Source organism: Rhinolophus ferrumequinum, chromosome 10 (assembly GCF_004115265.2).
Source record: "Rhinolophus ferrumequinum isolate MPI-CBG mRhiFer1 chromosome 10, mRhiFer1_v1.p, whole genome shotgun sequence".
NCBI classification, from domain to species: domain Eukaryota; kingdom Metazoa; phylum Chordata; class Mammalia; order Chiroptera; family Rhinolophidae; genus Rhinolophus; species Rhinolophus ferrumequinum.
The window spans coordinates 2,707,937-2,735,230 of NC_046293.1; the positions used below are offsets into that span (position 1 = coordinate 2,707,937).

The window sequence follows — 27,294 nt, forward strand, 5'->3', positions numbered from 1 at the left end:
AAGTTCTAGGGACAGGAACGCCTCACTCTCTGGGCACGGTTCAAGTTAATGCAGTGGCTCTTTTGCAGTTTGTTGTCTCAGAAGTGTTTATATGTGTACCCTTCACTGTAAAGAGGAAGGTGGAGGAGGTAGTCGAAACCCGTCATTTTCCTTAGATACTGTTAATTACATGTTGAGAACAAGTCGTTCCTATAACCTTAAATGTTCACGCCAATATTTTTACTTTTTGGCTCATTTTTGGGATGAGATGTCATCAAATCCAGATTAACAAAAAAGAAAATGATACATATTAAAATGTGTGAGTGTGTGTGTGTGTGAGAGTTACCATCAGAAGCCACATTCAGCCTCGATTAAGTGAAGAGCCCTCCATTCCGACCTCATGCTGGACCAGGTTCTGTATCTGACCGATAGCAAAGGTGCCTGCGGTCGAAGACAGCTGTCGGGACCGTGAACTTGCAGGCGTCATCGGATGTCACTTAGGACGAGACTTGGAGATTGTTCCTGCGGCCAGTCTGTGACTTAACCCTGGGTCGGCCCTGATGGGCCCTGGTCTGTGGCAGCACTGCGCAGTTCTAGGTCCTGTCACACAGTTTATCCAACTCTTGGGCAGGTCTGTTAACAGTCAGGTTGCTCAGCCCCGTCCCACACCTGCTGAGTCAGAATCTCGGGGCCTGGAGTTCAGGAACCTGTTATAAAAAGGGGCCCCGGGTTCCGACCCCACTCAGGCTGAGAACAGCGGCCTGGGTTCCGACCCCGTTAGAAGCAGGACAGAGCGAGGGAAGCCCAGGAACATCGCTGCCGCGCACTCGGTACAGGTGCTGCTCCAAGCCACACGGAGGCCACCCCCACTCTACAGACGAGGACGCAGGCAGGCGGAGGGGGCCCTGCCGCAGTCAGGCGTGTGCTTGCCTGGCCCGCACACTGTCCGCGGGGGGGATGGCCGGGCTCTGCGTCTCTAACCCGGCACACGGAGAAGCTGAAGTGCGTTTCTTCGACTGGTGCTTGTGGCCGTGTGCGGCCTCCCTCTGCTTTTCTGTGGCCTTCATGAGCCGTGTGCTGTGCGTGCACTTTCCCACTGCAGCCGTCTCCATGCAGCCCTGCGCTGCTGTGGTCCAGGGCCCCAGGGCCGCTGCTGGGGGCGGGGACACTGAGTTGGTGCCCGACTGCCACTGCTGCTGGCAATCCCCAGGGGCCTTTGCTCCCCCAGACGGTAAGGAGCTGATTGATGTTATTGCAAGGTCAGTCCGGGGTTTTTGGTGAGTCCATCTCAACATTTCCAGTATTCATTCTGTGGGGAAATTGTATTTATTCCTTATTTACTCTGGGGCCATGGAGGAAAAGGAAGAGCTTACCACACACTTAACTGGAAACCTGCTAGTTTTCTAAAATTACTGTAATGCTACCAAGGACCTTCGTTTTCCCTCCTTAGGGTCAACAGATTGTGTGTGTTACTCAACGGTTGGCATCAACGACGCAGAAACATCGGCCCTGCACATCATCGTGGGTAGGTCGCGCTCAGCCGTCACGGACCCAGCGAGCAGCTCTGCCTAGTGACAGGCTTGTGAGCCACTGTCCTTGGAGCCTCAGCCCATCTGCCAGCAGGGCTCGGGCTGTGGTTTCCCTGCCACCTTCCATCTCGTCCCATCTTCCCACGGCCATCACAGGGCTCCTTCAGAAACAAACCGTGCTCAGAGCCCGTCCAGAGTCTTGGGGGGGGTGCCAGGCACCCTGTGACCCGGCCGGCTCTCGGTGCCCCCATGCACTGGCCAGGCTGTCCCTCTGTCCCGGATATGTCCCATGCTCGTGTGGCGCCCTGCATTCTGCTCTCCATTCAGGCTCAGCCCCTCGTCACCCCGTCGGGCAGGCCGGCCCAGGCCAGAGTCCCTCAGTCTGCCGTGCTCTTTCCATGTCCTGTTTCTTCTCCCTCGCAGCTCTAGAATGCGTGTCCCTAAGGCCAGGAAACCACTTGTCACAGGATCAGAAAGCCAGGAGTGGCCGCTGCCCAGCTCAGATGTGTCAGGGCACCTGTGTGACAAGCACATGGCCCCCTCCTGTCCCTGGTGACGCTGCTGCTCCCGTGTTACCCAGTCACGGAGATGCTGTGTTTGCAAAGGCTCCATTTGTGATTTTATGCTTTAAAGGCCACACGCCTTTCTTCACTGTCAAGTCCATTAGTGACACCGAATGAGCTTCCTGGTCACGCTCTGGGCTCCGCCCTCCAGAACGGGTTGCCAAGCCCGTTTCGGGGATTTGACTCGAGCAGACCCCAGCTTCGCCTCCGCGTGTTTCCCATCTTAATGAAGCCCACCTGCAGGGCACTGGGGACAGGAGCAGGGAGGGGACTGAGCGGCTCCCACCTGGTGGCTTCTGCCCACAGGGGACTCGCTGTCCATGGACGTGTCCTCCGTGCACCACAGCGGGGCGCTGCTGCGGTACTCGGTGTCGTTGCTGGGCTACGGCTTCTACGGCGACATCATCAAGGACAGCGAGAAGAAGAGGTGGATGGGTCTCATCAGATACGACTTCTCAGGTAACTCAGGACGGCGCGCGGTGCACCAGGTGCGCGTACACACCTTACCTGCAAGGCGCCCACAAGAGGTTGGGACCGGGCTCCCCTGTAGTTGCGGGTGGCCGAGAGCCCCCTCGGTCACAGGCGGGTCACAGGCGGGTCTCGTCGTCTGAACACGGCGCGGGACTGAGAAATGGAAATCGCTTCAAGGCCACTCCCACTGACAGTCTGCATGACCCAGGGCCACTGGCATCACCAGGTGCAGAAAGAGGTTGGAGAGGGTGCAGAGCTTAGACTCTGCCACTCCTGTCGCTGGGATGACTTCCGTGGCCGCATCTAACGAACGTCATTGTCTGAGCGCTGCCCTCTGTCGTTATTTTTGGGTAAATCTGTATGAAATTAGATTGAATAATTCCAAGTCCTGAAATCGAAACCCTTTTTTGGGGAGAGACGAATAGTAACTCGATGAGCTTTATGCATGAAAAAGTTCTACTCAAAACTATAGTGTGGCTTTAAAATTATAACATAAAAGTGCCCACGTCATGCCCTCCCCTCCCGTGTGGGGATCTGGCTGCCCGCCCTTCGCTTTAGCGAGAAACCAAGTTGGTGGGGAGGGGAAAGGAGAGAGGCCAGAGTGCCCCGGGGGGGGGGAAGGAGGGGGCGGGGGCACCAGAGGGCGATTGGAACGTGTCTGTGGCCAGGACAGGCAGTTACGGAGTGCCAGCCACGTGCTGGGTGCTGGTAGAACAGGCTGGGCAGGTCCAGGTCTATGGGCACGAGGCTGAGACCTGCCCCGAGAGCCGGGGGCCCCGCACCAGCCAGCCCAGTACTGGCCACCCTGTGGTGAGAACGTGAGGGGTAGGGCCTGGGAGGCCTCAGCCGTGGGGGTACGGTGGCGTGACCATCATGGACATTGTACCAGCGCTGAAAGCAGCCCTGGTGACCAGCCGCCCAGTGCGGCCAGCTCCCTTCCTGCTCCGTCACTCTGGGGCTCGGCCGGTGCTGGCCCTGCAGCCAGCTGTGCCGTCCAGCGCGGGAGGGTGGGACCCTGCTCTTGCCCTCGGTGCTCCGTGCCCCCCCCCTGCAGGTGCTCTGCTGTTAGAAAGCATTTTAGATGGATTTGCTGTCACTCGTGTTTCTGAAGCTGATAACCAGTGTCATCGCCAAGAAATGACCGTGGCTGTTTTCCCCTCGTCGCGCTTTGTCCTCAGGCTTGAAGACCTTCCTGTCACATCACTGCTATGAAGGGACCGTGTCTTTCCTGCCGGCACAGCACACAGTGGGGTCTCCAAGAGATAGGAAACCATGCCGGGCAGGGTAAGCACGTTGCTAACGTGTTTCTATCACCAACAGTGTGAAATAAAGTGTGGGGTTTGGGCCTATTATGCAGTAGGTGACAAGTGTTTTCCAGACATAGGCTGGGGACGCTGGACTTTGTGCCCAGCGAGAGCACAGGTTAATGTAGCACTTTCCAGTCCACACGTGCCATGAGGAGAGGGTGTGTCACTGGACCCCTCCAGTGACGTGTCCCTGTGCCACGGATGGGACACAAGGGGAGGCCCAGTGCTGGGATGAGGCCACCTCATGCACTGGGGGAGGGCTAACATCACGCTGCCTGCTCCTGTTGGGGTTCCGGGGGCATGAAAAATCCATGCAAGAAACAACAAAAGACAAAAAACTACTTTAGCGATAGCTGTGTATGCTGGACACTGGACACTGGACGGGACCACGGCCAAAGTGACTGGACGGAATAGGTGTTTTCAGCAGGAGATGCACGTGGAGCCTCCTGTCCCCACCGCAGCAGAGACCCTGGCTCCAAAAGGGTGAGGGGGGTGCCCACCTTGCAGTTAGGAAGGGCAAGCGGAGCCCCTGAGCACCCAGCAGAGGGAGCGGGCACAGGGAGAAGCAGCCCCAGGAGAGGGGAGGTGAGTCAGTGACGGCTGGAGTCTGTCCAGGCTTTGCCATCGCAGGCTCTGAGCGTGTGAACACGTGGATGAACAGCAGCGATGCTTGTTTCACCCGGTGCACCCCCAGGACAGTTTGGACTATGTGACCAGTTTAAAGCAGAACCTGAAATCAACCTTAAAATCAGTCACACCTCCCAGTGGCCCATGAGGACAGCGGAGCATCTGTCCACCATCTGGCCCCTGCTCCGTGGTCTGAGGACGAGGAGGGCGTGGGTTTTGAAGGACCCGTGCTTTTCCTTTAAGTCCTTCCGCCGGCCCTTCCTTCCTGAAGTGAAGAATTTGGGGCTGTACACGGTATTTGAGCCACTGCGTTGCCACACTCAGCAACTGCGCCAGGGTGAACGCTTGTCCTGTTGGGCGCGTGGTCCAGCGGGGCTGCGGGCAGATACCATGGAGCCCGGCGGCTGCATTAGCCCTGAGCTCCTCGCTGCGTGTCATCGCCTGCACAGGTCACTGTGATCTGTCACGCGAGCGAATGCAGGCTCAGCCCGGAGGCTCAGGGAGGGTCGGTGCCTTTCTGGACGCTCTTCGAGCCACTGCTGTGCCCACGGCAGGGCGAGGTCGGCTCTCAGTGCACGGGCCTCCTGGGACGCTCTGCCTCTATAGTGTTACAGACGGTGGAGGAGGACGTGTGACATGCGTGACTTTAAATGTAGATCTAATGGCGAGAATTCTAATTCACGTGCAGAAGAAATACTTCAGCTAAGCCTTCGACGTTGGACTTTTTATGATACGAGAATTAAAGTGTTCACCTGCGCCGAGCACATGTATCCCATTGTCAGAGGATGTCTTCTTGTCTTTCAGATGCTTTGTGTGCAGGCAAAGCCGGCAGCAGCTGGAGGAGGAGCAGAAGAAGTCGCTGTACGGCTTAGAGAACACAGGTAACGTCTCCTGACCAGACGCCTGGTCCTCACTGTGTCAGAATTCTCAGTGTTGGGATCTGCCTCCTGTCACTGCCCACCTTTCCCTTTCCCGGGCTTGCCCTGCACAGCCATCTTCTTTAGCCTCAGGCGGCAACAGATGGTTGCCGTTTGCCAGACTTCTGGGAAGAGAGGCTGTAGAAACGCCCATGTCGCCGTCTCTCCCGAGTCCCTGTCCTGTTGCTAGCCGGGTGCTTCCAGCCGAGAGTGGGGCCAGCAGTGTTTCTGTTAGTGCTTCTAGTAGAGTCTTCAGGCTTTGCCAGCCACTCGGAAAGGAATGGGCACAGCTGTGTTCCATACACTTATTTATGGACATTGAAATTTAAGTTTCATATCATTTTCATCGGTCAACAAAGTATTTTCTTTTGATTTTTTTTCTTCCCAATCATTTAAAAATGTGAAAATCATTCTTAGCTCACAGGCCACACAAAATCAGATGGCGGGCCAGATTAGGTGACCCCTGTTCTAAATCGTCCTAAAGTCCCCATGTGAGGATGAGGGACACAGCTCTGCCTCTCGGGAGGTGACCCTCTGGGCGCAGCACGGTCCCACGGCTCCGTTGTGGGCATTCCTTGTGTTGATGGCAGTCGATCGCACGAGCATCTGTGGCCAGAGTGAGACCTGGAGTGTCCAAACCAGAGGGGGGTGTAGAGACGGCCCTGTCCCATGTCCTCGGGACGCCCGCCCGCCTGCCTCCTGTCTCGCATCCAGTGTAACGTCTTCTTTGTGCTTCAGACGAGGTGGAGGAGTGGAAAGTCGTCTGCGGGAAGTTCCTGGCCATCAACGCCACGAACATGTCCTGTGCGTGTCCCCGGAGCCCCAGGGGCCTCTCCCCAGCTGCCCACTTGGGAGATGGGTCCTCAGACCTCATTCTCATCCGGAAATGCTCCAGGTTCAACTTCCTGAGGTTTCTCGTCCGGCACACCAACCAGCACGACCAGGTGAGGGCGGCGCGTCGCCACGTGATCTGTGTTGGGGCCGCTTCTGTTTGGGGCGTCCCTCGTGAGCCCAGCACCAAAGGCGGGGGAAAGAAAGGCAGACTGTTTCTGTTTGTTTCCCCATGTTCAACTGTCAGTCACAATTACTCCTTGTACAACTTCATTTAAAAATATGAAACCTCTGAGCACAGAAACTAGGAGGCGTGAATGTTTACACACGTCCTCCTCTCATTTCTCCTGCTGTTTAAAAACAGAACAAAACGATACAGTGAAATTGTGTGTTGCCCGCGCAGGTCGCTTACAATTAACCTGCAGGGGCTCCCAGGTGGGCAGACGCTCCCAGGGGACGTCCATCGTCTCTGGCATCTGTGTCGTTAGAGCAGGGCAGACCGAGTCTGACACTTTGGAGGGAACTGGAACTGGTGGTTAGTCTCTGATTATAGTAACACATTTTTAAAACTGTATTTAAGATCTAGTCCAACAGTATTCTTTTTTTTGGTGGAAAGAGAAGCAAGTTTATTCCAAAGAGTTAAGGCACAACAGTGGACTCCCTGTCACCAAAACCGCCTTCAGTCCACTAGTATTTTTAAGTGGCTTTTAAGTGACTTGTCAAAACGACAAAGAATTCTACAGGTCCCAGCCAGTGAGCTGCCAGACTTCTTTACAAATGTTTGTCATTGTGGATGAGCTGAGATTTCCAAAAGCAGTACAAGTGTTTTGCCGAGTGCCTGGGGAGGCAGGTGTCAGATTTTCTCCATCTGCAGTTGTCCAGGGAGCTGGACGGAGCAGCTCAGAGCAGTGCCCAGTGTCCCTGTCCTCGAGGAGGGCTGAGCACACTCAGAGAACTGGCCGACCCTCGTCGGGGACGACGGGGCTGTCCCCTGCCCAGCACAGCAACTGTAAGGACATCTTTTCCTGTCTCTTGCTAGTTTGACTTCGCTTTTGTTGAAGTTTATCGCATCAAGAAATTCCAGTTTGTGTCGAAGCACGTGGAGGACGATGACAGTGACGTCGGCGAGCGGGGGAAGCAGCGCTTTGGGCACATCTGCAGTCACCACCCCTCGTGCTGCTGCACCGTCTCCAACAGTTCCTGGAACTGCGACGGGGAGGTCCTGAACAGCTCGGCCATCGAAGTGAGGTGAGTGTCAGCCCTGCCCTCGAGGTCAGGCCCCGGTCACCGCGTGTGCACAGGTGAGCCCTGCGTCCTGAGACGTGAGCCTCACCCACGCGTGCCTCGCAGAGTGGCCCGGGGGAGGCCACTGCCTGCATCGGGGGCGGGGGAGACGCTGCCGCCTGGATCATTTTCACAGTGTCTGAAGCCCCTTGATTTCATTGTTTTCCTCTTCCTCGTGCACTGGCCTTGATCTCTTTCTTTGCCTGGCATTCTCTCCTCCCCACAAAACAAACGAACAGACAAAACGGCCCCTGTGGCCACTTTGAGTCCTGGGTTCACCGAGTCCACCAGGAGCCCAGGCTGCTGCCGCCATCAGGTGCCAAGTGCGGGGGGGTCCAGGCTTGCGGCCCCCCGGGGGCAGGCACCAGCTGGCCGCTGGAGTGTGGGAGGTGGGTCCTCCCTAAACCCACTGGGGCTCGTTGTATTTAGTATCAGGACCCTGTAATTATATCACAGGTCGTATATGTAACACATATTACATAATCGGATGAAATACGAGTGCAGAGGTTTTTTTCCCCATGGAAAGACACAAATTTTTTTAAAGGCTATTAAATGAGGTGTGGGCATACAAATTATAGGAGATTAGAGGATACGCGTCAAGTTCTAGAAGCATTCTGTATTGTTTGCAAATGTCTTTGCGATCTTGGTCTACTTTGAGGAAACCCAACTGGACACTCACTGACCATAAGACAGCAGATCACATCCGACAGGTGACAGAGCGAGTCAGCAGGCCACCGTGTGGAGGGGGACGGGTGTGCCCTCCGATGTCCGCAGCCCAGCACTGAAGGGGGACCTGCACACCTTGTTTACAGTCCTCCACGTTACGTGGCTTTTCAACCAACCAGCGGCAGGGCCCAGATACAGCCTTAAAACTCTTCTACTGTCCGTGTCCAGAAGAGCTGTCGGAGGAGAGCAGTCTGTTAAATGTCCCCCAGTCCCACGTCTGCATGCTCCCCGTTCTCGTGGCCAGGACGTGCTCAGTGTGGCAGTGACTGCCCAGGTCATGTCTGTGGACGAGAGGCGGCCACGAGGCCACAGGGAAACCCACCAAGCCAGTCGTACTCGCAGGGATTGGCATCTGTGGACTCACGTGACAAGCGAAGAAAATGGAGTTTTTTTAATGCTGGCTTATGGTTTTACTAGAGAAATGGGATACCCTGAAATCGGGGCGGCCTCTGGGAAGTATGTCCTGCACGTCTGGACAGGTGTTACCGAGTCTTGAGCAGCAAGCCACTCAGTTATTACTGAACACCTTTGAGGAGGTGTGATGCCGGCCAGGGCCCTATGGCTCCGGTCTGGAGGCCGTCGTGCAGGCTGGGGGCCGCCAGGGGACCTCGGCCCGCTCCTCAGCCGCCTGGGCTTTGCCTGGCGTGGGGCGCACTTGTCCTTCGTGACTGCACGTGGCCTGCACATCTGGCATACGGTGGGGGTGCCCCACATATGGTGCCCGGGGCCCTGCGAGCTGGGTGCTGATGAGACCGAGGTTGGCACAGTGGATACATGGGGTCACTCTGATGGCGAGTGGGGTGCTGGAATTAGAACTGGGTCTTCTGCTCCCCAGTTTCCATGTGGCCGTGTCAGCTGTCCTTTGAAAAACAGGTCTCTCGGGAGTGTGAGTGAGTCATTGCGGGGCTGGACCCATAGACAGTCACGGGGAGACCCACTGTCCCTGGTGAATGAGCCGCTCCTGCACCCTTGACCAGCTGTGGGGCTGGAGTCGGGGACACGCAGGGTTTCAGTGTGGCCCTTTGTCTCTGCAGGGTCCACTGCCAGCTGGTCCGGCTCTTCGCACGAGGAATCGAAGAGAATTCGAAGCAGGAGTTTTGCGGCTAAGGCGCTGTCGTGGACCACCCGCCAGATTCTCACTGTCCTCAGAAGTGTGAAAACCAAGGAAATATTGCAGACCAATTATGTGGATACATGCGGTTACATTTAGAAATTTATTTTTGATAGTTAAATCTTGATTTTAGAAAGGATACCTTCTGTCAAGTTTTGTGAACGCATTGGCATTTTCAGTTTTGTGTGAATCTTGGGGTTGCATTTCACAGAACTTACGCTCGGCAAACAGCAACTGTTGATTTGGGGGCTTCTTCTATGTTAACAGCACAGACAGCGCAGAGTTTAAAACTGCCCCTTAGTGGCCCCATTGCAATAATCTTAGGGGTGATAAATAGGAGTGTTCCCCATCCAGGCGGCACCACCTGGACACAAGGTGTTCACTCTGATCCACGCTGGGAGACCGCGGCAGTCGCTCGTGGACAGGCTGTGGAAAGCAGCCACGCTGTGTTGCCTCATCTTACCTTCATCCGAGCTCACTTAGGGTCCTCACTGGATCCCTCCTGCTGTGCAACTACAATGCAACGTCACCCTGCTTCCTTCAGGCAGCCCCACACGGGACCATTTCCAAGAGAAGGGCACGGAGCCGGAAGTCCTCCTGTCACGCTCACCGCGCGCTTCCATTGCGTGGTGCTCCTGAGGCAGCCCGGCTGGTGGCAGGAGCAGGTCGTGAGCTCTGGAACAGGCAGCACGCCCAGCACCAGCACACGTTTCACCGTTTTCAAGTTACGATGCCGGTGCTTTGTGGCGACACAGAGTAGGTGGCCTAGCTGGGATTCCCAAGGGACATGGACAGAAGCTGGCGTGTAGTAAGTTCACTTTGTGAATTCTCTGTAAACTTCAGACCCTGCCCCTGGGGGGCTCCACATACCAGGGGTTATGTTGGTGCAGCCCTCGAGTCTCTACGCGTGGTCCAGGTTTTCTTCTTACCTTCACATTTATTCCTATGTAGTTATTGAAGTTTTCTCCTTTTCAAGCAGAATAGTACGTAGGTGTCGTCACCGTTAGTCTGAGTTTGCTGCCTGCTGTGGGGCTGGCTGCGGCGCCCGGATCCTGTGCAGGCGCCCCCTCCCCGGCGGCCCTGGCCCTGTGGTGTTTGCACTCCAGGCCGAGGGAAGAACAGTTCTGTCTGCGATACAAGATGCAGCTTAACTTGTGATTCGTGAAGAGAGGGAGCACGCGCGTTACAGGAGGCGATTCTACACGGTGTAGCCTCATGACGGGCTCTCACTTCATGTAGGTTCAGTTAGTCTTTTTAGCTTTTGACAAACATCATGTATTTTTAGAATTCACTGGCGCCGACTTATATTTTGAAGTATATGTGAAATTACCTATTTCATCTTGCAGTCCTACCCAGTCAGACAAAAGGGCAGCTGTAACAGTGGGGTTTTTTTAGTAGACCACATTATGAAAAAATTGTGGGTGGATGAAAAGTCTGGTGTAAAAAGTAGATACACACAGGCCGCCTGTATTCTTAATGTTTGCTCCTGGGTGCGAAGAAACCAAAGATGAGGACTGGCAGCTCCATGGAGCCTGGTGGGCCCTGCTGGTGAGGCGCTCGTGGGGGAGGGGTGTCCCTAGCCCCTCCCTACCACTGTGTGGAGTCTTGCTGCGTCACAGGGTCTCCCCAGTCAGTCCTCGGGCTTTGTCTTCCCTGATCAACATTTCCAGTGCACTAGTCCGCCTGGAAATCCACTGCCACTTGTAGAAAAACAGTCCAGGCCAGGGAGTGAGCATTTCCTGTTGGACCAGAACCCCAGCCACGCCCCGTGGTTCCCAAATGGCTCTGGCAGTGTGGCCCGACTGCATGCTGACATTGCAAACCTGGGAAGTGTTCTTGGAGATTATGTGATGGTGGATGGCCGAGAGCCTGATAACCTGCATGGGATGGAAGTACCTTCCCCACGCAGGAAGTTCAGGCTGCCACGAAGACTCTAGATGGAGCGACCACAACACCTGCACACTGGGGTTTTAAGAAAAATTATCAGAACGCCTGGCTACGTAGTGAAAACTTAAGCTCACTTACAAGGGTTAGTCTGTTTTAACTTCCTTTGCTCACTGGCGCAGACACGATGAGGCAGCAGTTATGCTCTGACCTTATTCCTGCTTATTCTAGTTACGAAGTGACGTACCGCCCGTCGCTGGGCAACCGGTGTGACTGTCCCTCCGCTCTGTGTCACTGGAATATGGCTGGAAGGGTCACTTAATTTCCTTTCTAATCTTGCTGGTTTCAAGATTGGAAAATGACCTATTTGTTCTGATATGTTTGAGAAGACACAAATAAAGTTACTTTGGACAGAATTTGGCTGTTATACGATAAACAGTAAGTACTTATGAAGAGAACCCCGATTCGACAACAAAAACAATACTTTCATTTCCCTCCGGTGTTCCTGTCTGTCCCCTTTCTGTCTCCCGGACTCCCCACCCTGGGGTGACCCTTCTGATTTGCAGCCAGAGTGATGGCTTTTGCAGGAAAGGGGCACCTAGGCACCTTTTTTTGTTGTTCCCTGTACTGTCTAGGAAAAGCCAAGAGGCGCCTTCTCAGTACAGACGCCCCTCGTCTGTTACACTTACAGACGACTTACAGCGGAGTCACACCCCAACAGGCCCGTCACAAGCTGAAAACCCCTTACGTGGAAAAGGCGTGTACTGCACCTGCCCTCCCAAACACTAGCTTAGCCTCGCCCGCCTTAAACGTGCTCAGATCCCTCACATTAGCAAAATTGGGACAAATCACCTTGCTGCCGTGGCCCAGGGTCGCAAGAGAACATGGTACGCGTATCGCTAGCCTGGGGAAAGATCAAAATTCAAAATTTGAATTCGAGTTTCTACTGAACATGTATTGCTTTCAGAGCATCATAAAGTCAAATTGTAAGTTGAACCATCGTTTAAGTCGGGGACCGTCTGTACTGCTGTGAAATGCACAAATTAAAGCACACAGGCTTGCAAAGGAAGCCAGTCACACTGAAATGTGGTTATCAAAGTTTTAAAAACAGTCCTTAGGCATATGTGTGCTTTACTGTTACATTAAATAAGGCACATGCGTAAAACGGAAACGGGGCTAACAGTTACGTGTTAGCCCATCAGCGAGCCTGTCCCCGGTTTCCTCCAGGGAGCGGGTGTCCCCCAGTGTGAGGAGGGAGGGACTGGCACTTGACTGCCGGGCAGAGCAGGTGGGAGTGCTGCCAGGAGGGGCAGAGGGCTGAGGGGGGCTGTGGGGGATGGGATCAGGAAGTGTATCTGGGCTAGAAAATCAGGGTGTGTGTCAGAGAGCCTGGGGAGTGTGCAGCAGTGCTCCTGAGAATTTGTGACAGGTTCCCCAGGGACGGTCCTGTCACTGCTGCCCCCCGGACGACGGGTGCAGTAGCAGGCCACACTCCCTGAGTGACCTGGGCGGGCCTCTGCCTCCTGGGGGCTCGTGTGGCTTGGGGTGCAGGAGGCTGGGTGCTCTTGGGGTCTCCGCACAGGTCAGGGCTCCATCCCGGTGGTTTCAGTGCTGGGTGGGTGCCTGTGTCCCTCTGTCGGGAGTGAGTCTCTGGATGGGCTGAGCCACTGTCCCTGGCGGGGGACCCTTCCGCCCAGGGCCCCAAGGCCTCCTGCGCCTCAGCCTCAGCCACTGGGGGTAGGGCTGCAAGTGGCCCCTGGTCCCAGAGACGCCCAGGGCCCCCACGGAAGGCATCTCTGGGTGGGGCCAGGACCTGTACCCCACACTCAAGGCACGGCTTCTGCCCATCTCTGCTCCCCATACACCCTCGGGGTGATGGCACCGCTCCCCGCTGCCCCCAGTGCCAGGTCCTGATGTCCCTGCCTGTGAGCCACCCCCGTCATCGGCCTCCTGTCTTCTGGAACCGGGGTCCCTGCCCCCCCACTCAGTGTACACGGGCCCTACCCCACAGACCTCACCCCTCACCTGGTGGCCTTGGTGCCCAGCGCCCCCTGCCGTCCAGCAGTGGCAGCTGCAGGGGTCCTGGGCCACCTGCTGTCCACAATGCACTGGGGCCCCCACCTTAGCACAAAGCAGTTCAGGTTTATTTAAATAAAAATTATAATTTATACAAGACTTTTTCTTTAAACAAACAAGGTTTTCTTTAAAAAAATGTTACAGGGGGATTTTTTTCATCAGTTCTTCCTCCGGTACAACCCTGTTGTTGAACAAGAGTTACACTAGTAACGATTATTTACAGATGCAAAATAGACTCAGGCTTCAGACATAAAAAATTTAACATTCATTCTAGCTCAGTGATTAGTCATAGAAATTAAATCTCTGCCCAGATTTACACAGTTCAGTAAAACCACAGGTCCTCTCTGGTGGGGAGCTCGGAGCCTGACAGGGCCGCACTCTTCCTGGCACAACCCTTGGGCATCCAAAGGACCTGCCACCAGCCCCTTGGGCAACTCGAGGACCCCATCCGGCACCCCAGCATCTCTTGGCCCACCTGGCTGGGGCCACAGACCCTGGCATGTGGTCAGTTTTCATCTCCCTTTCTCCACAAAAGGGACTCAAACTAAACCACCGCGCTCTGCCGAAGGCAGGGGCCCTATTCCACAGCAGGGACCATCCCCCACTGAGCTTGGGGACAGAATCCCATCGTGCTTACAAAGACGCACATGCTGACCCCGCACGGCCGCAGCGGAGGGCTGGAGCAGCACCCATAGGGGTCGCCCCACAGCCCGTCCCTGGGGGCAGTTCCTGCCTGCCTTGGATACTGGGGAGTCCCTCTGGGGTATCCCCTGGGTGTAGCCAAGGCCTCTATGGGGCCCGTGAGAGCCAGTCCACCTGCGTTGACCGTGCGAGCCAAAGCCAAGGTTTAGAGTGGGTTCTGCCTTCGTTCTCAGAAGGTCGACTTACAGAATCACGTGAACACCAGCGCCAGAGTGACCGAGAGCCAGGTGGACACTGCAGGTCCCCAGATTTCACCGACTGGGGCGGGTGTGTGCTTAATCTGGCTGGTTGGTGTGGCTCCCCTGGAAGCGCTCCCTGGGCCCCTGGAAGCGTCATCCCTGGGAAGAGGTGACGAGCAGTCCCACCCATATCTTACCCAAACCAGCAAATTAGGAGCAAAGGTAAAAATTACATCTGAAAAATGATACAAAAATAAGAAAAACAACTTGCTCTCTGTAAAAAATATAATCTTCTGTTTCTTCAAAAAACAACAATCTCAGTGACATCCAAAGGACTCAGGACAAGTCAAGGAAGTGGAGGAATCCACATTGGGAAGTGCGCGGACCGGGAGGCGGCCATGCCAACCCGCCCCAACCCCACGAGCGCGTCCTTTGCAGAGGCCACCAGCCTGCCTGACCCCCTCTGGCTTCCAGGGCTGCCCCAGAATGGACCGAGCCTGGCCACCCGCACGAGGGCTGTGGCTTCCTAGGTGGGGCGGAGCGCAGACCAGCTGGAGGGGGCAGGGGCTCACTCCCACCCACGTGCACGCCAGTGCAGGGACGTGGAACACTGCAGATTGCTGGCAACAAACCTCTGGGCTCTGCCCACGGTCACTCTCCAAAGTGTCCTCCCAAGTCCTGCACTGCTTGGCCCACCTGAGCCCCGGAGCCCCTCCGTCACCTGGAGGCTGGCACCTGCCACGCCACTGCTGGTTTTCACCTGACAGCCACAGAAGCCTGAGCACCCTCGAGAGCCTGAGGGACATTCTGGGCCTTTCCAAACAGCAAAGTGTTAAAAAGATGCTCCTACCTACACGACACTCCATATCTGCGTCAGGTGCCCATTACAGGCCTTCTGGCCGGCTTGTCAGGCCAAGATGGCAGGTGGTCCCTACGGACGGTGGGCCAGGCCCAGGCCTGAGGCACAAGGGCCCTCCCACCAGCCCTGCTGCAGCCCTCAGCCCCACAAAGGCCGAGCCAGACGGCGCTCCGTGGACATGCGGTAGGGGTCCCACTGAAGGAAGAGTGAGACCGACTGGCCGTTTGTGAAGGCTAGTGAAGGGGCCTCTGTGTCCCTTGTCATTGATGTCCTTCAGCTATGGCTTTGGTGTGGAAGAGCTTCCGGCCTCCAGAGAGCCAGGTCTCTGGCCAGGTGCGGACAGAGAAGGAGCAGATGTGCTTGGCAGCTGCTGGGACAGTGTGTCCTGCATGTCATCCTTTCCAGTGGCCTCTGTGTCCACAGGTGTTTGAGACGTGCCTCACCCACCAGGCGGGCTGGCACCGTCTGAGTGCCCCAACCCCTACGTGAGGGGTCTGTAAACACAGGTTAACACAATAGAAACCACAGATCGAGGGGAATTATTGCAAAAAGATCATGAGGATATCCAATTTTTTTCCCACTACCAAATTGTTAAAAAAGAAACAAAAACAAAAACAAAGTCCAGCATGTCCTGGGAGAGACAACACTAGCTATCACTGCCGGATGCTGCTGCCGCTGTGATTTTCATGTACTGGTTGGAAATGGTCTCGAAAGCCTCGTCTCTGTGCACCATGGCCCCAAACACCAGGGGCTGCCGGGAAGAAACAGTCACTGAGCCAGGGCCAGGCTGCTGCAGGGCAAGGCCGCCACCCCAGCCTTGACTGGCCCTGGGCCAGACCCACGGGGCACACATGAGGTCTGGGTGCCCAAGGGGAGTCCCCCTCCCACCCAGAGGCTGGGCTTCATTGAAACCAAGGCAGGGGATGGGCCCCCAGCGCCACCCTCCCTCCCTGAGTAACTGCTGGGTCGTCCCCTGTGAGGCTCAGCCTCCCAGACCCAAACTCAATGCAGCAGGAGGTTCCTGTGGCCACAAGAGAGGGAGACAGGGAGGGAAGTAAGGAAGGAAGGAAGGAAAGAGGGAGGGAGGGAACGAGGGAGGAAGGAGAAAGGGAGGGAGGGAGGGACGGAGGGAGGGAGGGAGGAAAGAGGGAAGGGAGGGAGGGAGGTGGAGGCCTTCTTGGGCCCCTCCACCAGGCTGGAACCCTGGCGGGTCACTGCCTCTGAGTGGCCAGAGGGATGCTCAGAGCCTCACCCCTGGGCCCACCCCGCCATCCCCTTGGCCACCCGCCTGCCCAGCACTTACTTTCTGGGTCGATGGTGTGGACACGGCGATCCCCATGCCCGACCCCGGGAGGACAGACAGGACCTTGTACTGAAGACGAGCACAGAGTCACCACAGGTCTCTCTTAGGACCAGGGCTGTGCCACCCTCCTCACACCCAGGGTAGCCGCCTCCATGGATCCCCCAGATGGCAAGACCCATGGGGCCTGAGGGTGACTCTGTGACTGAGGGGAAGCAAGTGGGCCCAGCTACCCACGCTGTGTGCGTGCAGGCCCCTCCTCTGGGCACCACATGCACCTGGGCCCACTCTACGTGACCACATGAGAGAAGTGGTTAGAAAATGCCCAAGTGGGGACGGGACAGCTGTCTGCACTCTGACCTAAACCTGCCCTGAGGTGCAGGGGCCCGAGGATGAGGGCTGGATGCCGTGGTCAGAGCAGGCTCAGCACCTGGCTGCCTGGGCCCACCTGCCACCCTTGCAAGGGCACCGGGCGCTGACCCACAGGGGATGCGAGCTGCGGGCCTCTGCACGGAGTCCTTCTAGAATGGGAGCCCCAGCGTGGGCAGAAGCTATGCCCACAGGAGCCTCCAGGTGGCACCTGGTCTCCTCCTAACCGTGTCCACCTTCCAACTAAACCCGGCCAGCCCTGTGCCCCTGTGGCTTCGGCTGGCTTCACTCTCCCTGAAATCGGAAGGGGGCAGGGACAGGGGAGGGCGGGGCCACACCCACCTTCTGGATGTCTGTGATGTCGGCCAGCTTGATGACTTTGTTCCTCTTGGAGGACCCAGATCTGGAGCTCTCGAAGCACAAGTAACTATGGGGGATGGACGGAGGGACAGACAGAGGCAAGTGAGCCACGGGGAACATATGGCTGCTGCCACAGCCCCCGTGGGGCGGAGGGTGACCCCCTAGACAGCCCCTCACAACTGTTGTAAAAGACTACTTCTAGAAAGCTTCAGAGCTTTTATAGACTAAAACCCACCGCTCTACACTGAACCTGCTTTACGTTCCCATGACGTCACAACCCTCAGACATGCAACAAGAGACACAGGAGCGTCCCTGAGGCCTAGCCGGGGGTCTTCTCGGCCAGTTCCTTCAGTGAGGGGGTGGGGAGGGAAGCGGCCGCTGCTGAGTGTGGGGGGACGGCTGGCCAAGGGCGCCCAAGGCTGAGAATGGCCCCCAAGTGTGGACCTGTTCCCCCACCTTCCACAATGGGGGCAGCCTCAGGGATAAGCTCTCCGTACAGTCTCACCCTAGGAGAGAAAAGGCAGAGCCACCCTGGGGCTGCTACACCTCAAAAGGACAGTGAGAAGGACTCTGCCTGCGCCTTGGGCCTAGCTCCCTCCACACGACACCACTCCTGACTTGTCTGTCACCCATCACGAGCACTCAGACCAGAGCCTCTCGCAGGCCTGGGAAAGGACGCAGCTGCTGGCCCAGGCTGCGTCCACCTCGGAGCCAGTACTTTCGGCCCCTGGGAGTGGGGACAGCCAGCAGGAGCAGCACGGGCTCTCGGCAGGGCTAGCAGTCCCACAGCTGGGCCTGCTGAGGCACCTCTGCCCTCGCCCCCAGCCACACCCCCGCAGGTCACGCCCGGCCAGCAGCTCGTGGTCACTCACTTCTCTGTCACGTACAGCACCCCATTTCTGATGTAGTCCGTTGGCATCTTGCGGTCTCTGTTTATCAAGCAGCAGCGCCAGCCGTTCTCGCACACTAAGGGGACAAAACCAACCGTGGGTTTCCCACTGGACACGCCCACCACTGATTTGACTTTGGAACCAACCCATCAGCATTGGCGTTTCAAAGATGTACCGACGTTCATTCTCCACCATCAGATAAAGTCCAGTGAGAGGATGGTGGCACGGCAAGTGGCATCTAAGTCTCTAAAACAGACGTTTCCTTTTCCACACAAATAGGCAGGGTTTTTGGGTGTTCATTTTGTTTTTTGGTTTTCTTTCTCAAAGGAAAAGGACGCCGTTTGAAGAGCGGAGTAAAAGAAATCAGACTGCGGCCACAACTCAGTACAGGACGAGGGCTCGGGAGAAGGTCAACACTTAAAATTCTCCACCATTTGTTTTCCGCGGTGGGTGTCCCGCAGTACAGACGCCAACGGTTTTAAGAGCCCAGTTCACTGAGAGCCCAGCAATTTAGGAGTTTTAGGGGGAGGTCTTTTCTGGCAGGCAGGCAGGGACCTGAACTCCCAAGTCACCTAAGAGGCCACAGCCAGGCCCGGGGAGACCTCAGGGCAGCGTCTGCAACACAGACTCCGGGATTGTGGTTCAGGGCAGGCCCCGCTGAATTCCTGCCATTTGTTTATTAAAGAAAAGTCACTCTATGTGGCCTGGGAGCCCGCCCTGCGGCTCCACCTGCCTCCCAGGAAGTCAGGGAAGGAGGCAGGCAGCCAGCCGTGGTCCCCACAACCGGGTCACAGGCTCATGGCACACATACCCGCCAGTGGTCGCTCGTTTTCCGTCAAGTTAAAGATCTCATGGAAATTGCCCTTCTTGGTGCCATGGAAACGACCAGCGTCTTCGTCCTTGCTCAGGCCAGTTGGGGCACTGGACACATAGCTCCGCGAGGCGGCCGTCTGCAGCTGCCAAGAGGACACCCGACCCTGTCAGCTATGCCAGTGTGGAGAGGGACGGGCCGGCACGCACACAACCTCCTTCCCCACACACAGCTGCAAACACAGAGTGAACAGGCGTGTGTTCCCAGATGTGGGGGTGCCCACAGTGGGGAGACCCACGCTTCCCCCCAGCATACGCAGTCCAGGTACTGTGCCACAGGTGCTCAGCACCGAGGCAGATCAGGTGGACATTTCAGAATCAGAACTGGCCAGAGGGACAGGCCACCAAAAGCGACACTAAAATATCAAACAGTCACAGCACGGCAATGCACAGCATCAGGTCACAGTGGGACGAGGGGTCTTCTACACGGACACCGTACCTTGTCGTGCCCTGACAGCTGGCCAGAAAGGAGACAACAGATACACATGTGACTGCGACAAAAGAAAAAGTGGGTCCACGCGACACGAGGCACAAACACACTGGCTCAGCAAGCTGCAGGCGCAGACACAGGCCCACACGACACTTGGCGGGGTTGCCCTCCATCCTGGAAGCCCTCATCCCACCCCTCCTTTGTTCCCTCCCCTGAGGGTGGCCAGCACTAAGCAGTTTTGGCCCCCAGGAAGGTCCTGTCCCAGCCACCCCAGGGCCAGGACGGGCCCTCGTTTGCTCCCATGTCAGGGACTCAGGTACCTGCCTTTGTGCCTCTTCCCTCAGGTCCATGGCCACCTGTGTGACCAGAACCCGTCCACTAGCTCACACATGCCTGGCTGCACATCCAGCTGGTGAGGTCGGGCTCCCAGCAACAAGCTTTGTTGTCCCAGAACCCGGAAAGCCTGACCCACACTTGACCCCAAGCTTCCCTCCCAGGGACAAAAGTATCAAGCAGTCACGAGACACTTTTCTCAGAGAACATTCACACATAAGACCCTGGAAGCCAATGCCACTGCCTCCAGGAAGCCTTCCTAGATCTGCCTGGGAGTCCTACTAGGCCCAGAACACCCCCACTTGTCTGAGACCTCGAGGAGAGCACACAGGTTGGCTCGGTACACGGTGCCTGATGCCCATATAGCTTTCCACTATGAATGAAATATGGGCCCAGTACCAGCCTGTGAGCATAAGGTGGGCCCATCTTGCTGCCCGAGCCTCAGAGCCAGGGACAGTGGGACCCAGCACCCACCCACAGGGCGGTAACTGCCAGGGCTCCCTCCTCCCAAGGCCCCCAGGCTCTGTGCAGCCATGACCAACACCCCACACCATGCCGGCCTTCTGCCTGGGGCCAGCCTGGCTCAGCGGGGCCCGCTCCTCCCTGAGTCCAGGGCAGCATCCCTCCGGGGACCGGCCCAGCCTCCCAGCCCAGCCTCCGCCAGCAGCTGTCCTCTGCTCAGGGCTGGCTGGTCCTTCATGGCAGAGCTGGGGATCAGGGAAAACCCCTAAGTTGTTTCACGGGCCCCATGACATCAGAAGAACCTCAGCTCTCTGGTGATGGACAGTGAACACAAAACGGGGGTGTGGCCCCCGCTGGAGGCCGGGCTCACCCTGCGGGACACGGCGGCAGTACTGGAGCGCTCTTTGAGCTGGGGGTCGGTGGGAAGGTTCTTCCAGATGATGTAGGGAGTGTCGTACTTGGCACGCAGCCTCGGGCAGCGTTTGAAGATGAAATCGATGAGGAAAAACTTGATTCCAGCATACAGTCCTGAGGGAAGAACACAGTCTCACTTCACCTGGGACCGGCCACTGTGCCCATCTGCTCAGCATGGCAGCCCCACTCCCGAGTGAGCGGCAGGAGGCCAGGGCCCCGATGGCTTCCTGGAGCCCAGGTCTGGGACGGTGGCCCTGGTGGTCTCAATGCAAGGCAGGGGCAGCTAAGGCACGTGACCCCAGCTGGGGGGCATCATCCACTTTTGTGTCGTTACCTCAAACCCAGGGGTGGGTCGGAACAAACAACAAACCCAGCTCCAAAACCATAAGGGTGAGTGAAGGAAAACTCTGGGGGATGTGTCCTCAGCCTGCCCTCTGACTGGGGGGCTGGCAGCCCTCAGGGCCGTGGGCTTCCCCAGGTCAGAGCTCGCGTGTCCCAGCCCAGGTCCCCGGGGAAATGACAATGAGCCTGCACGGCCCACTGAGGACATTTTGTTTGTGGGCTTTTGTCATTTTCCCCAAGGTCACATGCCTTTCAGCCCTGGTTTTCCTGGCGATGGGTGCAGGCAAGGTGCCGATGAGACCAAGGACCCACCTGCATATTGGGGGGCTGAGGGTAGACTGGGGCAGTGGCCACACCGTGAGACCCCTGAACTGCAAGACCAAATACTCAATGCCCCAACTCAGACCTGGCCCCACCACGGCCCCCACCACGGCCCCTCCCCATGTACTGTGCACAGGTCCCGTGCCAGCTGCAGGCTGGGGACACTGAGACCAGGAGGGCACAGGTCGGGCTCGGGGTCTGGCCCAGGGAGGGGGGTGCAACTTTCTGGGGGAGCGCAGCTGAGTGGGTGGGGGCAGCGCAGGACCATAACCTCGGTCTCGGGGTGGCCCGTCCACCTCCCAACCCTGCGAGGTCTCCAGGTTTCAGCCGGGCTTTCTTTCTCCCAGATTTAAGCATTTTGGTGGTCACTGGCTGAGGTGCAGAGGAAAAACTCAGTGAGTTCTCAGCGGGCTGTCCTGGAGGCTGCAGTGCTGGGGAGACGTCCCAGTGGGAAGCAGAGGCCAGCCTCTCCCCGTGCCCCGCCTGCCCACGCACGTCTCCTCACCCAAGGTAAGGCCCACCAGGCGGTAGGGGAAGAAGCAGGAAGCCAGGAAGGCGGCCCACAGCGCGACGTACAGCTTCTGCGTGATCTCAGGCTGCACCCACATGAACAGGCTGGAAGGGAGACGGGAGCTCAGCTGGGCGGGGGCCACACACACCCAGGCGCGGCCAGCTGGGGACCATGACTTACTTCTTGATCTTTTCCAGGATGTCGGCCATCTTGCCAAAGAGGTTCTGTGTGAGGAAGCGACTGCGGTTACGACAGACCCCAGGCTGTCGGGCCACACAGCAGAGCTGGGAGGCCCTAAATTCAGGTTCACGGGCTGCCCAGAGACATGCACTCCCCTTGAGACCACAACCCGGCACCAAATGCCCCGTGGTCCTGCCCGACGCTCCAGGCTGAGGACGGGGTGACAGGTCTGGTCTGAATCGCGGGTTAACACACTGATAGTGACAATGGACCCAATTCTGTGCCTCTCCCAGGAGCTGGCAGGGTCCTCCTGGCTGGGAATGGCTCCGACCGCCAGGCACCATTGTCAGACTAAACCAGGACCCGCCGCACCCAGGGGCCGTCTTGCCCAGTGGACGGGGCCGGAGCGCAGCGCAGTACCTGGGCCTTCTGCGCAACGTCCAGCACGAGCTGGAATTTCTCGGATACGGTCAGGTCTTCCTTTGGCAGCTCCTTCAGTCAAAGGGGAAAGAGAATTTCCACTGAAATTTAACAGTTCAAAGAAATTACTGACGAAAAAGGAACGGAGGCCTCCCAGCCCCAGGACCTGGGTCACTCTGCTGTCCCCACACATCCAAAGGGACAGACGTCCCATGAGGGGGTAAACGGGGCAGCTGTTCTGGTGGACACCCCTCTTTGGCACCCAACCCCACAGCTGGCAGGGCTATGGCTCCAATGCACCTTCGACAGTGCACCTGAAACCATGCAGTCCTCCACCTCACCTTACAGGCAGGGAAACTGAGGCAAGGGGGGACCTGACCTCATCCTGCTTATCTGAGTTCACTGAACAAAGACCTCCTGAGGGCTTCCTGGGTGCTGGGCCAGGCAGGTACAAGTTTGCCCCCCCGAGGTTCTCCCTGACCCCTAGGGTGTCCTACAGGCATGACCACAATTCAGCACCCCTACTGCGTGCTCCATGCACACAGTAGGTGCTCAAACATCTGACGAGCCTCATGGAGGCACTAAGAGGCCTCCTGCCCATACCTAGTGGCTCTGCCCCAGGGCCCAGAGTCCCCCTCTAGAGCAAGGTCACCAAGCTTTTCTCTGTAAAGGGCCAGAGGGTAAACACCTGTGGGTCTGCGGGCCACAGGGTGTTTGTCATAGCTACTCAACTTGGCTGTTACAGTCCCAAAGCAGCCACAGCACGCGGAAATGAATGGGCATGGCTGCGTGTGAATAAAACTTTATTTACAAAGTCAGGCAGTGGGCTGGAGGTGGCTACAGTCATCGCTGATCGTGCTCTCCATGTCCACTGTCCAGCTCACTGTTCACCCCCCTCTACAGGGGACTCTGGGGGGGTGAGAGTGGCCCCCTTGCTGCCTCCCCCCACATCCCATCCCGCTGGAAGGGGTCAGCAGGACAGGTCAGGGCAGGGCCACCTCTTCCCAAGCAGCCAAGCCTGGGCCAGTGAGGGGCACTGCGGGTGTCAGCTAGTGAGGGGTCAGGGTGCAGCTGCCCACGGCTCCAGGCTGGGGCGTGGCTGGCCTCCTCCCCCCCAACCTCTCCTGGGCAGGCAGGGCTCCCAGTGGACGCCCATACAGCTGCACCTGGAGGCCTCGGGGGACCTCAGAGGACCCAGGTCAAGACCCAACGCAGTGGCAACGGACGAGACCTCGCCCTCCCAGGACTTACCACCACCTCAGACACCTCCGGCACGATGCTCCACTGTATCCTCCAGCCCCTGGCAAACGGAGACAACACACACCTTTCAGACAGCGCCGTCTCAGGGTTGACGTCACACGCCAGGCCCTGAGCTCCCCCCGGGGAGGAGCACCCAGAAACGTGGACAGAAGAGGCTGCAGGAGCCCCTGCCGTTTACCTCCGAGACCATCAGGGCCCCTCCCTGCTGTGGACTCAGGTCACCCTCCCCAGTCCTCCCCAGGGGGCCTTCCTGCGGGGGACACATTTAAAGCTCCCAGAAGTGATGGTGCAAGAAGCCCTTTGAAACAAGCCAGTGACACAGCAGCAGCCGTCCTTTGGCTGACGAGTCTCGCACGAGTCTCGTCTGGGCATGGCGGACCTCACAGTATTTAAACGTTTTGTCTTCTATGAAAAACATTTCAAGTGAACCAGCCTGAGGAGGCAGAGGAAGGCACGTAGGAAAATGAGTGTGTAAAAGTATACAACACGGAACGCAGGGCTCTCAGGCCCCGTGGGAGGAAGGGTGACTCTGTGAGGGTGACTGCAGGCTCAGACAGCCCCGGCGGCCTGGGAACACAGGGGTTCCACCCAAGAGTGCTGGCTTCCCAACGGAGCCCCACGGCCTCCAGAGGGCTGCTCAGGGAACACCGAGTGGGGCAGGTAGCCCCCGGAGCTCACTGCCACACGAGTGCCAGTGGGTGCTTCCCAGGGCACAGAGCCTTCTCGGCTCCCTCAACGCCCCTGAGCTGTCTTCCCGGAGGTTTGAGGGGAGCCTTCCTGCCAAAACGGAGCCATCGAAGGAGGACTAGAGTAGCCCGGAGGCCAGCACCCATGGCCACACAGGAGTTTGGGAACTACCCACAGCAGCTGCAGCAAACTGTGTGGGGGTGGGCATCCTCCTCCTGGGGGGTCCAGGAGCCTATCAGAGGACAACCCCCCAGACGCCAATGCGTGAGGCATAGCCAGCTAGGCATGTATTACACGTGTGTGTGACACCAGGAGACAGCACAGCCACACACATGACAGACCAGCTCTCTTACCGGGCTATGAGGTAATTGAGAGACAACCTCAAAATCGCTAGAAATAAGAACATGGGGATGGCCCAGCCATGCCACACGGCATTCATGTAGACCTGCAGGTGAAAGAGAGGTGGCGGACGGTTAGGAACAGCATGGTGCTCAGGGCCGGCCACCGGTAGGCCGCACTCTAGAGGCTCAGGGGTGCAGGTCCGCCCGTACCTGGTGGGAGGAACGCCCAGGGTCTATAGTGGCAGGAAAGCCTCCCTGCCGTCCCCTCCCCGACCATCCCGGAAAGCAGACCAACGCGTGGCGAGGCCTTTTCCAAGAACACTGCTGCGGGACGTCTCTGTGCAGGCGGAACCCTGTGGCCGGCCCTGATCTCCCAACCACCCACCACCACGCCCACTTTACAGCTGGGGAAACTGAGGCTAAGTGCGTTGCATCCCTGGACTGTCCTGCAAAATCAGGGTGAGTCCCTTGGGCAACCTCAGGAGGATGCACAGCCCACCACCCCTGGGGAGCACTCACAGTGAAGGCGATGGCAGATGTGTAGACGGAGTACCAGTCGGATAAGGCAGACAGGTTCTTCACAAAGTTGGTGACAGGCTTGGCGCCACGCTCTGGGGACAGAATGATGGCAGGGTCAGGCCGTGCTCACCTGCCCTCAGGCACACCTGGGGGGTCAGGCTGGCCACACCAGCAGAGAGGGAACCAAAATGGGCAAAGCAAACCGCAAACACGCAGGCTCCGGGTACGCCTGACCCCTGGGCCAGCGCTGCCTGGGCTCTCGGCCGCCTGGGCTCTTGGCCGCCTGGGCTCTCGGCTGCCTGGGCTCTCGGCTGCCTGGGCTCTTGGCCGCCTGGGCTCTCGGCTGCCTGGGCTCTCGGCTGCCTGGGCTCTCGGCTGCCCCGCAGGGAAATGCCCCCACCCCACAGCTGTGCCCACACACAGGAGAAGGAGGCCTGGGAAGCGTGTTTGCATCCCCTGAGCCCTGGCAGCTATCTGGGAAAGCACCACTGCTCCACATGCTCCCTGGAGGGACAGATGGGAGGGGTGGGCCTGGGACATACTTCCAACAGCCTCAAGAGGAAGGCTGGCGTGGGAATTACTGAAAAACGTCTTCCTAGAAAGACGTCCAGTTCAGTGCCAGATCCCAGAGCCCCTGCTGGCCGGCCCCACCCACACCTATCAGCCAGCAACCCCCTTCTCCCCCGCCCCCAGGCTCAGTACTTACTTAGTCGCCTCATGTTTTCAGTTAACCTAAAAGACAGGGAGAGGGAGGTGACTCACCCGCCACTGCGTTCCCCTAGCCCGTGCCTACAGTGCTCTGCTGGCACACGGGGCACACAGGTGACCCTGCACGCAGGAGCCACACGCCCGGATGGGCCTCACTGCTGCTCCCTGCTCTGGACGGGGTCTTGCCTGTGGAAACATCCCTCATCTCCTGCCCACATTCCCCAGGAACCTGAGCCTCTGAGAGCAGGGGCCTGGCCTGTCTGGCACCCTCGGGACCCAGGGGCCTACAAGAGCACCAAAGTTTACCAAGCAGGCACGTGACCCCACGAGGAAGGCCCGAGCAGTGGGCACTCCGCCCTGAGCCCACCATTGCCACACAGCGCTTGTCACAAAAGACAGGTGAGACCACCAAGTGGGGGACGCTGCCACCCTGAAAGCCTGCGCTCGACACGGCAGCCGGGCCAGGGGCTCCTGCAGCCCATTCACGGCTTCACTGTGACACCGGCCTGGGCCCCCCGAGGGCCCCACCTGCGGGCGCTGAGGGGCTCCTCCGTCTCCACGGTGCTCTCCTCAGGCTGGAACCGGAAGTCCTCCACGTACTCCCCGAACTTCTCAAAGAACCACTTCTGCACGCGGGGGCACAGCCCCTGGCTCCGCCGGTCTGCGGGGACAGGCGCGAGTCTGGGGAGGGCAGGGGCCCAGGGGGCTTGCAGAGGGCAGGGTGGGGGCTCGCTGCCGTGGGTGGAGGTCCACCCCAGGTTGTGAAGGGCTTGGCCTCCTGAAAATGGAGGCCTACCTGCTTCTACCACAAGGCGCACACTCAGCCCATGGAGACCACACGGGGCCTCTGTGTGTCAACCCACCCCGGGACATCCGGAGGCTGTCTCCAGGCAGGCGCTGTCCAGGCAGCTCTCAGCCCACGTGGGTGTGCAACAGCCTCTCTCTTACTGGGTGCACTGGTCTGCTGGGAAGTGGCTGGGTGGGCTCACTTCCCAGGGCCCTACGTACCAGCCAGTGGGCGTGTATGTGGGGGACTGTCCTGATGGGGGCCCCAGTGGGTGAAGTGGCCTCTGCTCACCCACAGCCAAAGCCTTTAGAAAGTCACCCACATCACAGGCTCGGAAAACCAGGATGAGCCCGTGGAACGTGAGCACGTGTGCAGATCAAAATACGCTCCTTCAGAAGGCAGGTTTCAGTGTCGCCTACAGGGGGCGCTGTCTGCCACCATTAGGACACGGGAGCCGGTGGTCAAGACGGCCTACTCCTTCCTGCACAAAAGCCCAGAGTCCACCACGCACAGAAGGGTTCTCAACATGACAGGGTTTTTAGGGTGAGAGGTAGGGTCAACAAGCTAGTTAATGCTCTGACTGCTTCGCTCTCTCAAGAACAGCTGTGGACAGGTGTAACAGAATGGGAGTGCTGTTCCCACGAAAAATACTTATGTATGCTGAAATTTGAAATGCATGCGACCTTCACATGCCATGAGATACTCTTCTGATGTTTTTCAACCATTAAAAAATGTAAAAACGTTA

General features: G+C 57.8%; 2 protein-coding genes across 4 annotated transcripts in view; one reads left to right on the forward strand and one right to left on the reverse strand.

Moving 5' to 3' along the window:
* Positions 1-11,645, forward strand: part of CERK (ceramide kinase) — a 44,905-nt gene extending 33,260 nt beyond the window's left edge. The window contains exons 11-17 of the mRNA XM_033116663.1: positions 1,430-1,504; positions 2,378-2,530; positions 3,721-3,826; positions 5,281-5,357; positions 6,132-6,337; positions 7,264-7,472; positions 9,269-11,645. Of these exons, the coding sequence (XP_032972554.1) occupies positions 1,430-1,504; positions 2,378-2,530; positions 3,721-3,826; positions 5,281-5,357; positions 6,132-6,337; positions 7,264-7,472; positions 9,269-9,341 (899 nt within the window). The 3' untranslated portion in view covers positions 9,342-11,645. The remainder of the gene's footprint in view (positions 1-1,429; positions 1,505-2,377; positions 2,531-3,720; positions 3,827-5,280; positions 5,358-6,131; positions 6,338-7,263; positions 7,473-9,268) is intronic.
* A 2,812-nt stretch (positions 11,646-14,457) lies between these two features.
* GRAMD4 (GRAM domain containing 4) overlaps positions 14,458-27,294 on the reverse strand; it is a 73,007-nt gene continuing 60,170 nt past the window's right edge. For all 3 annotated transcript variants that reach the window (XM_033117405.1, XM_033117406.1, XM_033117404.1), the window contains exons 6-19: positions 26,291-26,423; positions 25,761-25,786; positions 25,055-25,146; positions 24,548-24,639; positions 23,499-23,547; positions 22,248-22,319; positions 21,828-21,871; positions 21,642-21,751; positions 20,430-20,587; positions 18,776-18,920; positions 17,947-18,040; positions 17,057-17,141; positions 16,349-16,417; positions 14,458-15,796 (exon numbers count right to left, since the gene is read on the reverse strand). In XM_033117405.1, the coding sequence (XP_032973296.1) occupies positions 15,692-15,796; positions 16,349-16,417; positions 17,057-17,141; positions 17,947-18,040; positions 18,776-18,920; positions 20,430-20,587; positions 21,642-21,751; positions 21,828-21,871; positions 22,248-22,319; positions 23,499-23,547; positions 24,548-24,639; positions 25,055-25,146; positions 25,761-25,786; positions 26,291-26,423 (1,274 nt within the window). In that variant the 3' untranslated portion in view covers positions 14,458-15,691. The remainder of the gene's footprint in view (positions 15,797-16,348; positions 16,418-17,056; positions 17,142-17,946; positions 18,041-18,775; positions 18,921-20,429; positions 20,588-21,641; positions 21,752-21,827; positions 21,872-22,247; positions 22,320-23,498; positions 23,548-24,547; positions 24,640-25,054; positions 25,147-25,760; positions 25,787-26,290; positions 26,424-27,294) is intronic.